This window comes from Pundamilia nyererei, unplaced genomic scaffold (genome assembly GCF_000239375.1).
Source record: "Pundamilia nyererei isolate P.nyererei 1_Seehausen unplaced genomic scaffold, PunNye1.0 scaffold00002, whole genome shotgun sequence".
Taxonomy (NCBI): Eukaryota; Metazoa; Chordata; class Actinopteri; order Cichliformes; family Cichlidae; genus Pundamilia; species Pundamilia nyererei.
Window position 1 is genome coordinate 9,515,996 of NW_005187403.1, and position 16,732 is coordinate 9,532,727.

The 16,732-nt window shown below is 38.2% G+C and overlaps 1 protein-coding gene across 1 annotated transcript in view; it reads right to left on the bottom strand.

Moving 5' to 3' along the window:
- Positions 1-4,374: 4,374 nt before the first annotated feature.
- Positions 4,375-16,732, bottom strand: part of pappaa (pregnancy-associated plasma protein A, pappalysin 1a) — a 93,285-nt gene continuing 80,927 nt past the window's right edge. The window contains exons 21-22 of the mRNA XM_013909321.1: positions 16,562-16,660; positions 4,375-4,791 (exon numbers count right to left, since the gene is read on the bottom strand). Coding sequence (XP_013764775.1) covers positions 4,687-4,791; positions 16,562-16,660 — 204 coding nt within the window. The 3' untranslated portion in view covers positions 4,375-4,686. The remainder of the gene's footprint in view (positions 4,792-16,561; positions 16,661-16,732) is intronic.

Here is a 16,732-nt window from a genome sequence, read left to right on the forward strand (position 1 = left end):
TTTTTCTCCACAAAGATTTGTGCAAAAACATTAGGTATTTAGACACACTTTCTCGCACTCTCCACTGCACTTTAAATGAGTTAGACACAACGTTTCCGACATTTTTTTTTAACATAACATAAAAAGCCAGGTGTTAAATGAAAAGCAAAAAACAAACAGTTGTTGATGGAGATGTGGAGAATTACTAAAGCCTTGCAAAAAACGTTGCCATAAACGTCATATTATGTGATAAGCATATGCTGTAGGTGAGGCGAACTGTTGTTGCTTGAGCCTAGCTTCAAAAGACTCTGTAAGCTGGGCAAACATCCTCTCTAATTTTCACAGGGCAAGCTTGACCCTGCTTGCCCTAAACAGGCATGCCTGACAGTGACAGATGAGGCAGTGTGTCGAGGTGTGGGGAGGTAGAGGTAGCAAGGGGGTGGGAGGGGTGGTAGGAGTCCCAGAGAGATATGGTTGCCAACCCCGGGAGAAACTCTGACTCACTGGCCTCGGCGTGTTGCCAGTCAGGCTGGCCACCTCTGGCTTAGGGGCAGCCTCTGTGAGTACACATTTTCACACCTGGACAAATAGCAAGACAGGCCAGGAAAAGCAGTCCACCCGTTCCTACCTCTGCCCCTACCCACCTTCTACTTTTCTGCCATCCAAGAACGCTCACCATCACCTGCCTACTGACCTCCAGTCCAATTTTTCCCCTTTAATTTTCAAGCTCTTTCTTTGCCATTTGCCAACGTTCTTCTGTCCTCAGCTGCCTGTTCCTTGTGCATTACAATGGTTTCTCAAAACGTTACTTGTTACATTATTTGTAGTTGTACTCAGCCATTATATGGTTAAAACTCACTGCATGTGTGTGTGTGAATGTATTGCTTGTCTGCCTCTGTGTGTGTTTTACAAAAATTGAGAAACAAAGAAAACGAAACGTTTACATTCTAGTTTTGACGGAAAAAAAAAATACACTGCACTCAGTAACATTTAAATATGGTGAATCATCACTGTTTGCAAGCAATATCCATCTACACATATTGAGCAACGAGAGAAGTTCTTTCTGTGGTTGTTGGTCTAAATTGTACTGTTTATGTCTTATCAGTGCTTGACAGCATTGATCACAATATACTGTGACAACAGAGACAGAATGACAGTTTTGACTTGCAACCTATAATATGTTGGTTTATAGGAACAACGTAAAAAATAACTTACATGGACATTAAATATAACTTAAAAAAGTATAACACTCTCAATAAATAGTTCTACTATTTACACCATTGTTATGAGACTCAAAATGTTGCTAAAATACCAAAAATATAGAAGCAGCAAACATTACAAGCATGAGGTACAGCAAGGGATCGTGTGATGACTACAGTAGAGAGGTGACGTCCTCATCCAATGCACGACTGTATAATTTCTCTCATGACTATCGTGGTTAGCTATGGCTTATGGGTACCTTTTCAAATATAAACAAAATAATTTTCAAGTTGACATTCAGTCACATTCTGCAGACTTTCTTGGTGATAACAATCACTTGTTTTGGTATCCAGATATCAGCTGATGATGCACATAATGGCTGAGGAGGATATTTCTAAATGATTCTAACTATGTGGAAGCAACAACAGATTACTCTTTTTTATAGAGTGAAGGAAAGGGTCCAATGACAGGTTTCAGATTCATCCCAGCTGGAATGGCTTTCCAGTAACCTCAGTGGCAAATGATGAACCACAGTACTGCATATTACTGGTATGGCGTAGTGAATGTAGGTCAGTCTCCCCCCACTGGTGACAGTTTTGTGTAAAGCAGCAGAATCTGGAGTACTAATATTACATATAATTTGATAATATAATATAAGACATTTTTACCAGGACTATATGGTATTCAATAAAGTGTTAAATGCAATCTTAAAAGTCTTTGTAAATGACTTTACAAAGACTTTCAAGAGTCCCTGTTAACGGGAATTTCTTCATTTACACGCTTCTTCAACATCTCTTGGTTTCTCTGGCACAACGTTCACCTTCGGCCTTAGATAACATATTACACAAACACCAAGGAAACTAAAGATAAATAAAATTTTAATCTAACTAGATCTTAATTACGTGATAACTATTTTTAAATGTGTACTAATGTGTATCCAGTTGTCTTGGATTTGGGGCTTCATTGGATTATGCATAAAGGGATATATGTTTCATAACGACAGCACCTCCATACTTCATTAATAAAATCAAATGCACCATATAGGTCAGATACAAGAAAGGAAAAAAACAAAACAACAGAATAGCAACACAAGGAGTCAAATGGCCAAATATCATACAGTTTGATTCAGGTCACCATTTTGACAATAGCAGCGTCTAAACATTTTTGAAATATTTACTTTTCCCCCCTTACATGACAGCTAGAAAGTGCAGTAACTGAGGTCAATAGTAGAAACACTGATTTAATATGACATTTTGTTAAAATGAAATGCATGAAAAAGGACAAAAAACCCTCCTGTCCAAGAACATATAGCAATATTTACACAATATCTTGATTTTTTTTCCTTTATATTTGGTGGAAAATAATACCTTGACTTTTTTTATATGTTCTGGTATTGACTTGTTTTATTGGTTCTATTGCGCTGACACTACAATTTAGGACCACGTATTTATGAGAATGATCTGGAATTCTATAGCAGCCTAATGTTTGTCACAGGGACTGTGCCACTGGCCCAAGTTTAATGAAATTAAATGTATATTCAAGCCATGAATATGATTTCAGCCAAATAGGAGCAGCAAACATTGGACCAATATGCTAAGCAGCCTTCATTATCAAATGTGCATGAGAATAAAACTCGTGTGTATGTGTTTGGATAGAAGAGTAATAAGATACCGTGCTATTGTAGCAGCCGTGTAGTCTGACAAAATCTAGCACAATGGGGCCAGAAAACCCAAGATTCACAATACTGAGAAGAGCTGATCAGAACAAGCAAGTGCACTTTGTACTGAAGAGAATAGTTTTAAAAATTACTTAAAGACGACACAGCCAGAAAACGTAAGGAGCTTTGATTGTGTTGTGACTGCAAATGGCGTGTTGACATATACATCCAAATGTCATTTTCATGTACAACCTTGTTGCCTGCAGAGCTAGAATACTATGGCATCCAATAGTCCTGAGGGGGAGAGAAAGAGAACCTGTTTATATGATTGCGTACATAAGCAATGTGTTGTGGGGCAGATATGGTCTTTGACCTACGCTCTCTCTCACAGACTATATCCACCCCTTCAACTCGGTACTCCTGTGTGACTGTGCTGTGCAGTACTGTGTGCTCAAGGAAGCCACAGACTACAGGAAAGCACTTACTACATTCGGAGAAGGACTGGGATGTTTTTAATTTCAGTTTAAACAGTTTGAATCGGGGCTTGAGGTAACAAAGTTCTTATCAAGCGTCGCAAGGGATGAGTTGAAACTGAAACTAAAATCATGCGAGCCCAAAGTGAGGTGTTATCGATGACATTCCTTAAGTCGTGATCAATGTATGTTGTGTTTTTCTTTTCTTTTTTTTGGGGGGGGGTTACTAGGTGAAAGACACAAGGACAATTGAGGTTCTGGATTTCTTTTAAAGTCCTTAGTGCATTTTATATGTGGTGTTGTCAACATGTGTTCTAATGCAGTCTATGTTAATGTGAGAAAATGTATTATGAGCAAACATACAAGTGTGAATGAATGCTGTAAAGAGGTACTTTAAGCAGCAAGGAAGACAAAGCTGTCTAACCCAGTTAAATGTTATTATGTGAAGATGGGCAGTAGTGAAAGCCCTAAAATGTTTTCACTATGCTTTTGGGATTTTGCTCTATACTTATGAAATCGTCTTCGGAAACTGTTTCTGTGGCTAGCTGTGGTTTGTGTGCGCCTTTATATTTTGGGTTTTTGTGAGTGTGTTGAATCTGCGACTTCCAAATTAACATGGCTCTCTTATTCCCCACCAAGATCGAAATAACCTAAAGCCTCTGATGTGCCAGTGAAGAAACACACTTTACTTATGGTGACACACAGATATAGAATATCTGACCAGCACCAACTTCTAGCCCCTCCAAAAAAAAGTTGAACAAGCTTTCAGAGTGTGTGAGGATTATTTTTAACATTTGTCTTAACTTCCTTCATATTTCCGAAACACAATCAATGCTATCCTTGACGTATGCATTTTGATATACCTTTGGTTCAATCACTTGATTGTAGAGTAAGGTCACTAAAATAGACACTAAAGCCAGCACAAAACTCAACAAAAGGCATGCTACCTAGGCTTGGTTATGTTGTTGTTGTTGTTGTTTTTGTTCTTTTTTTTGTTTTGTTTTGTTTTGTCTTTTTTTTTTCAAAAATGTCTGCTTCATGTAATTCATTTTATTTTGTGTTTTTTTTCTTGCTTTGCTTAATGTGTACTTTAATGATTTAATGTATTGCAGGGGTTACTTTCCTTTAAGCTGAAAAATGAAGGTATTATGGAGTCCCATCTTCTTTTCTGTATGTTTCGGTTGTGGAGAGATGGAGGCATTTCAGCAGGTTGGGGTTGCAGTATGGATGGATGGAGAGGTATGCCTTGTAAGCAGCATGTGCAGGAAATCGAAGGCCAAGAAGAGGATGAAGGAGAGTCTGCCTCAGCCACTTTGGCTATGTGGTGTTGGGGAAAGGGTCCTAGGTTGTTGAACAAAGGGTCCTTGCTAAGGTTGGTCACCCCAGGTAGTGGACATGCTCATCCTTTCTGTTCTCTACAGCATTGGGATCCCGACAGGAACACTCATCTCGTAAGTCACAGGACATTGGGAATGGAATCACCTGCGTAGAGAATGAGAAACTTAAATTCATATGTAATTGCCAACTTTAGAGCCCATCTATCCATTTTTTAATGCTTATGAAGTTGTAAGCTCACAAACACAAACACATGCTCTTTATCCTCAAAACAGAAGTTGTCCAAATATTCTTAGTCAAAACCTGAACCCTACCTAATCCTGAAGCTAAACTGTTACATCCTCAACGTCACTATAGTAACACGTCTTCATAACCTCAATGTACAACAACAGCTCCAAGAGAGTTTGGACGATGTGTAAAAAAAACAAAAACCCACAAAATGGAATAATTTGCAAATCTCATAAAGCAATGTTTTATTTTCAATAGAAGATAGAAAACCATTGTACCATTTTCTGCAGGAACATTTTACAACTAATTAAGTTAAATGGGAGCATCCAGTAATGTGACTCCACATAAAAACAGCATCTTAGACAGGTAGAGTTTCTCATGAATATAGAAGGGCAGTGGATCCCAAATCACACAAAACAAATATCAACTACAATGCATAATCCCAAAAAGTTGATTCTTTGCATCTGGACATAGCGTTTTTAGTGGAGAAATGTTTCATCATTCAAGTGACTTCTTCAGTCTCAGCTGACTGCAGGGTTCCCCAACCTTATAAACAGTACATTTGCACAATGACTGACACTAGCACCACTGACAAACAATGAGCTGTGAGGTTAGTCTCATAATCATAATATGTCCATTGTCATGACCGTTGATCACAACCACTGATCAAAGACGATTAGTAGCATTCACAGAGAGTTGGGCATCCCTAGCATCCAACATCAGCATGGAGGACAGGAAGCCACTCACATCACTTAGTAATGACCAGATGATGAACTATTTGAAATGTCCATATCTGGAGGATTGAGCATGCATCAAGACACATTACATAATATTATCAAAAGAATATGGAGACAAAGCTGAAGATCTGGATATCTTTGGGCCCTCAGGTTACACTACATTAAAAACTGGCATGATTCTGTTATCAGTGCATGATTTCAGGAACAGTTCCAGAAATCCTTTGTGTGCTCTGTCATTCAAAGAAGAAGCCATATTATCATTTTAAATGAACCAAAGTTCAATGCTGCTCTTTGGTCACAGCAATCAAACTTGTATTTATTTACTGAAAACATGGATGCATGCTCTGGACCATGAAGAGGAAAGGGACCATCCCACTTGATGTAACTGCTCAGTTCAAAAGCCTGCATCTCTTATGTTATGGGATACATAAGAGATGTGTAAACTGGCAGCTTGCACATCTGCAAAGATGCATCGATATTGAATGCCATATACAAGTTTTAGAGCAATATATACTCCCATATGGATGACATGTTTTTTAATCAAGGCCTATCAAACAACATGGCTTCATAGTAGAAATGTCCAGATGCTGAACTGGCCTGCCTGCAGTCCAGATCTTTCACCAACTGAAAACATTTGGCGAACCATGAAAAGAAAAATACAACAAAGAAGACCCAGGACTGTTTGAGCAGCTAGGATCCTCTATCAGACAAGAACTGGACAACATTCCTCTCCCAAATGTCCAGCAACTGGTTTCTATTTACATTTTACACAACATTCCAGCTTTTTTGAAATTGGGGTGGTAAAATATGAAAATAAGAAAAAAAAAATGTCTGAGAAGGGTAGCACCATGAAACTAATGGGCAATTACATCTAACAAGTCTTTTCATGCTAGACATTTGCAGTACTTTATGTGATGCCATCAAACAGTAGTGTCATTCTACTATGAGGTGACTTTAGGTAAGTGTTTGGTCTTTTTTTCAACATTTTCTGCTCATAGAAGACTCATGATATTAACCATACTATTACAGCAATTGATCCCCTTGTTTTTTCTGATAGTCTTATGTCAAAGTGAAATCCTGCAGGTGAACACAGAACCGGAAGATCAGTGGACATTGCCTCTGGCTTTGACGTCACTAGATAACGATGGTAATGCGTCACTAGCACCAGCTGCTGCTGACTTGTCTGCCCACCTCTTGGGGGGCCTGCTTCAGCTGATTCGGTACACAAAATGTGTCCTTCATCTGCAGGCCAAACAAGAAACACGTGTGGTCCAAGCAGTGAAAGGCAGCCGGTGAACCAAGGATGTCTGCATTTTGTCCTAGGCTTGCTATCAATGTCATTTCTTTCACGTTAGAGCAGACTGATACTTCATTTTTTGCACAATGAGTTTCAGTATACACTGTAAATGTATAGAACCTGGTCAGTGCAACCAGCAGATTCTAACAGCACGTCTCAAGACAAAGACAGCTATTAGTGAAAGCTATCTGGCTACTAGAGGATGAGTTGTTTCCAGGAGAGGATCATTGTGCTATTAACTAAATACGGAGTAGCTGCTGTATAATTACTGAGACTACTCCTATACCATTTTACAAATTACACCATGAGCTCATACTATCTAAAAAGTTGAATTTCCCATTAACTAAAAGATGCTGTTAAAAACTTAATTTGATCTACAATCACACACTGATTGATTTCCTGTCTACAACTAAACAATTTTATCAGATCTTCAAGTTTCTGATAGTTTTCATTAGATTCAGTTTAACTATAATGGAATTGTGTAGTGCAGAGGTCCAAAGCTTGGGAGGGTGAGGTAAAACTGGAAGAAAGGTGGCCTGCTGATAAGCAAACAGTCTCTAAGCTATTACAGCTTCAGCCAAAAAGGCTTAAAGATCAGTCAACCAGCTTCCAGTGGCTAGGAAAAATATGTATCCTCTGATCGCTTGGAAAGTGGTTTTTGGAGGTTGCTGGCTATCTCCAGTGAGTCAAAAAGAGGGTGCTGCACCAAAAACACCCTGTAGCATTGATTTGGCTACTGCATCTTTTGAAATGTGTTGGTTGCAGTGTTAAGGAACAGCATTTAGTTTGGAGTCAAGCATTCTAATGCGTAGCCTTTTTTCCTCAGCCACACGTTTCATTTTGCATGGAATCTGCTCATATCCAGTGTACAGTTTACATTGTACAGAATTTCATTACCACTTGATGAGTGTTTGCAGATACGACAGTAGTCTTCCTGACCAGCGAGAGCTACTGTCTAACAATAATTTGGAAACTAATGTCAACTACTTGTACTCACTAGTAGTTGGTGATTGTGCAAACTTCTGGTGACTGCAGCTACCTGCTAGAAACCGACGCATTTGCAAAGAGATTTTCTGTGTAGCGCCATTTACCAATATGCCATATACCGCTACATACCAGTTTGTGACAGTTTCACACTAGCAGCTGCCAGCAACTTGTATTATACATCTACTATACACTTTTCCACAGTGGCCAGTAGTTTCCAGGGGTCAGTGACCTGCTTCAAGGCTTGCATGACTGAAATAAGGCGTGCTAGCCTTATAATATATATATATAAAATTTGATTTCATAGTACTTTTCTAAAAAAAAATTAGAAAAGCAAAATTTGAAATTGCTTTAGATTGCAGTTAAAAGAAAATGCTTACAACCAAAATGTTATACCTTCATTGGTGCCAAATGACATAAAATAGGGGCAATAATTTTAAGAATTGGGACTTTATTGACAGCGGGTCTGTGGGGGAGCATGCTAGTCACAGAGGAGCAGTGACGCAGGTTCTCCTTTGAAATTAGGTATAAAATAAGTTGTTTATGTGTGGGGGCGGTGCTCTTAATGTCAGGGCCAGGTGGGCAGTGCCCAGACTCCTCTGAGAAAATGAGGCCTACGTGTGATGACTTTACAAGCCCAAGGCCAGACACACTTCAAAAACAGCTGTCAAATGCATGACCAGAGTTTCCTTTGTAGCATTTTGAAGCCAAGAACATGGGGTTCCTCATTCCCGTACAACTCTTTCCTAGTTGAATTACAAAAATTCTGAGTTTCACACTTCCACATTGTTTGTTTTGGAGTGTCTCGCTTGCTGTGTCTTGCTTTATTATTCCCCTTCTCTTGCAGCACAATATCTCAATACACTTCCCATTCCTTTATTTCTCCTCCAAGGGCAGTTCTGTTTATCTCTCAATCTAGAGAGTGATGGTGGGTGGCAAATTTGACATGGTTTCCTTTGACCTTGACCTCCAGGGTGGCTGCGCCAGCTGCCACATCTGGCCCTGACTTAAGGTTCTCTCAGGGTGGCTGGGAAATTAGACTGACTGACTGGCCTTGTGGGCCTGGGGGCCATCGTGCTGCCCTATGTCCCTGGGCTAGAGAAGGCCTGTGCGAGGACACCCACTGACAGCAACATGAAAGCCCTTCAGAAGAACACAGACTTTGTCAGAGCCACATCCTTCAATTTCAGGAACAGGTCGAAATAACAGAGTTCCTATTGACATGTCTGCGTTTGCAGTTTGTGCGTTTAAGCCAGCGCTTAAAGGAAAGAAGGTGGCTTTTTGGGCAAAGGGCTGGGAGAAAGGGAAATGGCTTATCTAGAGATCTAGAGATACCAAACTGTTTATTACGTAAATTACATAAATAAGATTATTAGAGGGAATTATAAAAATATATATGGCTGCTTACATGTCATTATAGATTAGAGTGTGTTAATACAGATGTTTTGCTTTCTTATTCAGTCTTTATCTAGAATTTAAGATATAAGCAAAACCTAACCAGTGGCATGTTCATGCTCCTACATTCATATATTACATTCACAGGTCTGAAGATTTCAAAGAATTGTTTGTCACAGCACCAAGAGCACTAGTGTACTGAAAAACCTAAAAATTAATTATCAGTGAAATCTTACAAGTATATGAGTCTGAGATAACCGAGGCCATTAAGAAATTAAAATTAAAAGTCACAGACTTATGCTATAAATACAAAATTGGAATGAGAGCGAGAGACAGAAAGAACAATGGGCAAAAATAAAGTTGTTACAGATTAGATATGGAAGGAAAAAGAGCCACTTAAGAACCAAAGAACACATAACTAACTTTTGGCAATTCAAATGCAAGCACTTGGCATCCGTTACCAGCCTAAACCCCTAAAACCTGTGGGGAGTGTGTCCTCCAGCTGTGTAACTACCTTTGCTCAGCTGTGTAGAAAAGCCCTGCTCTTTATATTCCCCTCTCTCTCATGCTTTTTTGCCCAGTCCACCTTCAGTCCTTGCTCCCCATACTCATACAAATAAATAGTTGGAATTAAAGGAAACTATGCCATTAAAATCTGAATTCTATCACAGTACACACTGGCCTCCATGTGGAAAAGCAACAGCCACTTTTCATAAAAGATCATGTGTTAAAGATTGTGTGTTTCCAGGTGACTTACATAGAGACAGGATTTGTTTTTGTTTCAAAAGATGGATTGCAGCCATAGCGGTTAGTAGATATCAGACTGTCACCTGAACAAAAAGCATCAGTCATGACACATAGCAAATCATATGTTGAGCATACTTGTGCTAGACTGAGAGTGGTAAACAGCGGCGAGGGGCTGGAAAAGATCTCAGCGCACACCCGAGACCCAAATCAGACAGAAAAACATACAGGCACATTCATAAAATGTTCTCAAAGAGAGGCCAACTATATCCAAGAAAGGAATTCCTTCCAAAATAGGTGGTGGGGGGGCTAAAAAGGGTCTTGTGCAGGGAACCCTCAGAAAGGCACACTCCATAACCCTTACTTCCTCTCCTCTCTGCCTGTCCAAATCCAGCCAACAGCTTGCAACTATTAAGGGGAGATCCTGTGGTGACCTTACGTGCAGCCAGTCCTTGCACCTTCAAAGCTCCTGGGGTTGAACAACACACAGCAAGTCATCCAGAACTCCTAATACACAAATCATTACCAAAACAAAGGGATATAGCAGTATTTGCTGGGAAGTGGAAGAAAAGTAAACGAGGTCTGTTGCTTTTCAGTACATTTTCCCCTTATTTTTTCCCCCTTCCAGCTGTTATTCAGCTCTTATCGGGAATAAATTCTGAACAAACATGCAAAAAGAGAAAGCTCTGGAAAACTTAAGTGAAAATTACATAATTCCTTTAATATGATTTTGTTTGGTAAGAAAACAAAGTGCTCCGGATTGTGTCTGGAGGAAATTGTATTACATTCCAAACATTAAGATTTTTCACAGTGAACTGTTGAATCAGTTTACATTTTAAGAGGCATGGATTGTGATGCCGGAGAGCATAATAATAAACAATCGTGCAACAGCGGTAAAGAAGTCACTTTAAGCGGCTTTCATTAACTGGGGTGTACAGATGTTTTCATGAATTGTGTTGTATCTCTTCCATCATTGAACTGACATAAAAATGATAAACTACTGACCATTACATGACCTTTTTGGATTTTGGTTGAAGAATAAAGAAGTGAGGGTGAATACTTGTTGATTTATCTATTTATTATCCACAGACTTGCTGGACGGACTCAAATCATAGAAAAGATATACGATGATGAGTGCATGTTGGAAAACCATTTTGTTCTGTTACCAAAATAGAGAAGTAAATAGAAGTAATCAGGCAAACAAGATCTGTCTGTGGTTTTATGAAAATAAAGCACCAGTAAGTTCAATGACATACACTGGGAACAATAACAAGCAAGAGTAAAATTCCTACTGAATGACCAGTAACTGATGGTTTGTGTCTGTTCAGGTGCGTTTTGTTTGTGTGTGAACTAGATTAAGCGAGAGTGAGAAAAAAAAAGACAACCCAAGTGACTGAAAGTGGGAATGTGTGAAGGGAAGACTGCATGATAATGAGATAATGAATGGGGGAATGCAGAGATGGGGGTGGGGCGTTGGGCTCCTATGGAGTTTTCCATTAGTCTTTGAGAAGGCCTTTGCTGGTTCTCATTCTTCTGTAGGCTACTATCACGGCTCCTATGTGCATTCACGCTCTCTACACTGCACCACCTGTACTCAGTTTATTCATACTAGACAAAAAGGTATTTAAAAACTACTCTTCTCACCCTCAATGGTCACCATGTTAGCTACGTTAAGAAGCCAGCGGAAGAAAGATTCATTTTCAGCGTCGAAGGTGATGGCAAAAGCTAGCTAGCTTACACAAACAACATTAATGAACAATTATTTTGTGTTACGGCATTGACTGGCGTTTGGGTTTTGTTGTCTATGTAGAAAAAGTTTGTACTAGTTGTACTGCCAGAGCCACAACTAGTAAATATTTCCTAAATGCTGACGCTAATGTTAAAAAAATGCTAACTGCATGACAGCATTTGTATTTAGTACACAGCTTTCACTTCTTCTTCTCTCACAATCATTTATCTGTTGGTTTTGCTTTATTTATGAAATTTAATTACAGTGCAATTACATTACAACTTTTATAATTCATTATCTGTGTAAATTAACCACATGGCTGTCAGGACAGAGACAAAATAGCAGTTAGCTGGAGAGTGCAGTGGGGTAACGTTGGCAATTACATGTTATACATCTGATGAAACTGTTGCTGTCTACATATACAGAAAATCACATTGAACAGAAATTCACATCAACACTTACATCCATAAATAGCGACATAGTTGTCGGAAGAGGGCTATTTAATGGCAAACCAACGTGTGCACTCAGTAACCTTGCTTTTACATAGGATATAACCAGAATACAACCAGCCGGGTCAAGGAGCCTACTGCAAAGAGACATCGGAGATATTGCAAAAAAAATCAAAAAGTTATTTTTGTCTCTAGTCAGTAAATTTAATGCACAGGTACTTAAATATAAAAAAAAATGCAATTTACACCTCACAAATAACTTCATTTAATTTAATGCGTGGAACTGTATTTCATTATAGCAGAGTAAATGTACTGTATCAAAGACAGACAAAAAAGGATTATGCTATTGTCTCTGATTAAGACAACTGTGGATGACTTAAAAAAAAAATCCAACCAAAAAAAAAAAAAAAAAAATCACAGTGTCACAGAAACAAAACCTTTGTTGATGAAATACGTGTTTAGGCACATGTAAGCGAGCTGGAACAATGTCTTTATTTGAGGTCTGGATGGGAACATTGATTTCACTCTGAAGAGATAAAAACTGTCTGTCTTTGTCAGCTGGGAAAAGCATTAATCAGCAGGTCAGAGAAGCAGAATCTGTAATGAGTTACACATTTGTTTTTATTATATATAACATATTTTTTTTATGAATCTCTGTCCTGGGTTACTCGCCATGCATTGGAGAAAATAAGCATCAGGTGCAAAACGCCCTGTAACTGACTTGTCTGAGTTGATCAAAAAGGAATGATTGTGAGAATATGAGATAAACAACTAAATCCAAATGTCTTATTAACGCAAGTACTAAAACAATAAATAGAGAGGAAATTTGGGCAGCGATATCAAAGTAACATATAAAGATTGTCAGGAAGGCTGTTAAAATGTAATAATTTAAAACTCGCATTCAGGTTAAATTGAGTTTCGTGAAAACAAGGTATGTTTATATTGGCCAAGACATTAAGCAACATGTGTTTGCGAGCAAAAAGCATCAATTAAGCAATGTGCTCGCAAGAAAAGGGATTAATGTCAAACATCTGGTTTTCCTTTGTTCCTATATCAATTTCACATATCAGCTTAATTCCTTAGTGTTTCCTTTTTCTTTCTCACCCACAGTAACCTTTCCTTGCCCCTTGCTCCTGGCAGCTGATAAATCAAATTACAACTGGTTATTTCAGAATAATTTTTTTTAAATGCCTTGAATAATTTGCAGGGGACCCACTAGTGGAAAACACCAGCCAGTTGTAGTTGCAGTCCATGCATAATGTCTTTAAATAGAATTTGGACAAGCATTGTTCAGGTGTAAACCCAGGGGAACAGCCTAGAGTCATTAAGAAAAACGGATAAAACTTTCCAATTTCTTTGAAAATTAAGAATTATAGCAGATTGCGGTGAAGATCACGGAGCTTATCTTCACCTCATTGTTATTTCTAGTATGACTATTAGTAATAATAGCATTCACTGGATGGTTTCACGCTTAATTTGTGTAGTTATTTCAGTAATAGTTTTGTACAAGTTTTGTGGATCACACTATTGACTTTCAGTATGCCGTTTCTTTGGCTTAGAAATACTATAGCATTAAGCCTTGCAAGATTCCTCCACAACAATTGAGGTTCTGGAAAGTAAAACCATACTTTGCTCGACATTTTTGCTGATAAATAGCATATTACTACTATTCTATCTATTACCAATATATTGAAGTATTAGGAGGCAACAAAGTTATTTGGGGAAATGTTAGAAATGCTCTTTTCCCCTCAGCCTGGGCAGAGGCGTGTCCATATATGATTACCAGCAGCAGGTGGTCTGAGCCCCAGCAGGGGACGAAAAGTCATAATAAACAAACTGTAGATTACAAGCTGTGTGTAAACTTGCATGCTGTACTATTGAATACTAAGAATCACACATACTAAATGGACTTGAGACACAATTCCACTTTCTTTGTTGCAAGATGTTACAATAATATTTGTGTGTTCAAACTGAGACAAATATATATAAATGTATGATATTTCATCATTCAGGTCTGTAACAAACAGCCAAAAGCAACCAAAAACAATCAAGAATTTCCTTGACTGACCAAGTCAGCCATAAATCCCATTAAAAATTCATTCATAGTGATTTAAAACAAGACTACAGGCAGAGTGACCCGGCAACAAAGAGCAGCTGAAGGTTGCTGTGGTGAATGGCCTGGAGAGCATCACCAAGGAAGAAATAAAGTATCGGCAGATCTTTATCAGCTGTTACTGACTACGAGGGTGGTTTCACAAAATGTTTCTCTTTGCCTAATGTTTCTTTGTTCAATTTTCTTTTAAAACCTGTAAACCTCAGGGACTGTGTGTTAAAAAGTATATCTCTCTCGCATGCGTCTTCTTATATTGATATATACTGAGACTTTTTCTTTAAAACTATTGCTCAAGTTTAATATAGAGTACGCTGTCAATATAGTTAAAGGTTCCTCTGAATCTGTTGATCTTGTGTTGTGCAGTACGCGGCTCTGTGGTTGACAGTTATAGAATGAGGAGATTACTTCTTTGCGCACATGGTTTGAAAAGCATTTTTCAATGAATGCAAAATGCAAAAATGTATTTCTGATGTTACTGAGTTTTGTAGGTTTGTCTGTCTTCTTGTTGACAAGACCATGCATAAACTTCCAAATTGATTTCTTGGTGAAGAAGTAGAGTATGGGCAAAGAAAAAAATGCTAAAACTAGTGCAGATGGGGATCGCTTTCTTTGAAGTTTTGAGATGGGGCATAGACATTTGTTTTGGCAGGGCACTGGCCCATGTAATTTGTGTGTATGTGTAATTGAAAGCAAGGTTACCCTGAAACCTAGTGAAATTTAATCAAATTTGGTGCATGCGGTATATGAGCAACAAAAGGACCCATTAAATTTTGATACAAATTTAATTTCTTAAATTTAGAGTATAGAGTATAAGCCTTTGTGGAGGACACTGCTTTTTGATTGTGCTTCAAGATTTCTTTAGCGTTCAGCTAGTCTAAACTATTTCTGGAACATAGACACAGATGTCAAAACCTTCAAAAGCATTTCAGTTTTAAACTGTAGATGTGTTGCTCCATCCAAACATAACATTAGACCATGCTACCCTTTGATGTATAACTTCTAACTCTCAAAAAATAAGGCCTGTTCTCCTGATAGGATCCATCAACAAAAGTGCGTTATGCAAGTTCTGCCCAAAGGGTCAGAAGATTTTGCAATTTGATAACAATTCATCAACTCTCTGCTGCATTTGGAATACAATGGCTTAGATTTGATAGTTAACTTATAAAAGAAAGAACTCAAAGACTCAAATTTTGAATCGCATTCTGATAGAAGCCAATAGCACATAAATAGAAGAAGGAAATTAAAGAATTTGTATTTTAAGATAGATTCATAGTGATTTAATAGATAGATGCTAAAGATGAAGTTGCTAACTAACAACCTTACTAAATATTTATATATGTATCCCAAAAACATGAAATTGGGATACGACAAAGCTGTCCACTAAGACACAGTGACATATCCAGTGATAGACATCAATTTCAATATAAATCTAGCCAGACATACAGATGGATATGCCGGGAGTACAACCAAAGTCTTTCACCAGATTCAGAGAAACAGGCCAGGCCAGGAAAGCAGATGCTGCAGCCCAGAAGCTAAACTACACATCCATCTATAATTCTTGCCAATAGCTGGCAGGGATGAGACAGGCAAAGTACCACTCAAAATTTAGGGAGTTAATACCACAGAAATCATCATTTTTTAAAAATGCAATGCTGAATTTTAAAAATAGAAAACAAAATTCTTGAAAGATTAAACGAATGCATAGATAAAATGACAGTTCTCTTTTATTATTAGAATGAGGTAGTAAAGTAAGTAAGATGTACTCATCAAATAACTACAGCCTTTACTTAAAATAGTCTAAAAATACTAAAAATAAAGTAAAATTACTACCCAAATGTCACATAATTGTGTGAACACACTATACAAAATAACAGATTAAGTAACAAAATACCGCAGCAAGTGGTATTTTGCGAGCACTATTGATGAAGTCTAAAACCTCCCACTCTCTTGAATTCAGGGTCTGTAATCTGTCTACCAGTGCACACAAGACAATGGAAGGAAGAAATTGTTTAGAGATCGTCCAAAGGTTGAAATACTATACCTTTCAGCAGAGCACTGTGATTCATTACAGTACACTGAAAATAGGATTTTCACAAGTATCAAAGCTTATTAAAGATATCATGCAACCTCCACTGAATGCATAGCAGTAGAGTAAAATGATAAAAACATATGCAGGAGGTGGGATAAGTACTTTTTTTTTGGGGGGGGGGTCTCATTTCCAGGTAAATAAATGCCACTAACCTTTTTAGTCTTGACAGTCGATTGGCAGCAGTCTCCTCCATCGTAGTTACAGAAGGCTCTGTTGTTTACTGAGTCACAGTAGTTGTCTCCCATGAATGGCTATATCAAAGAGAAAGAGCCAAGCAATTAGGCACAGACACTGAGCTAAGAACATCCTGCCTTGTTAATTGC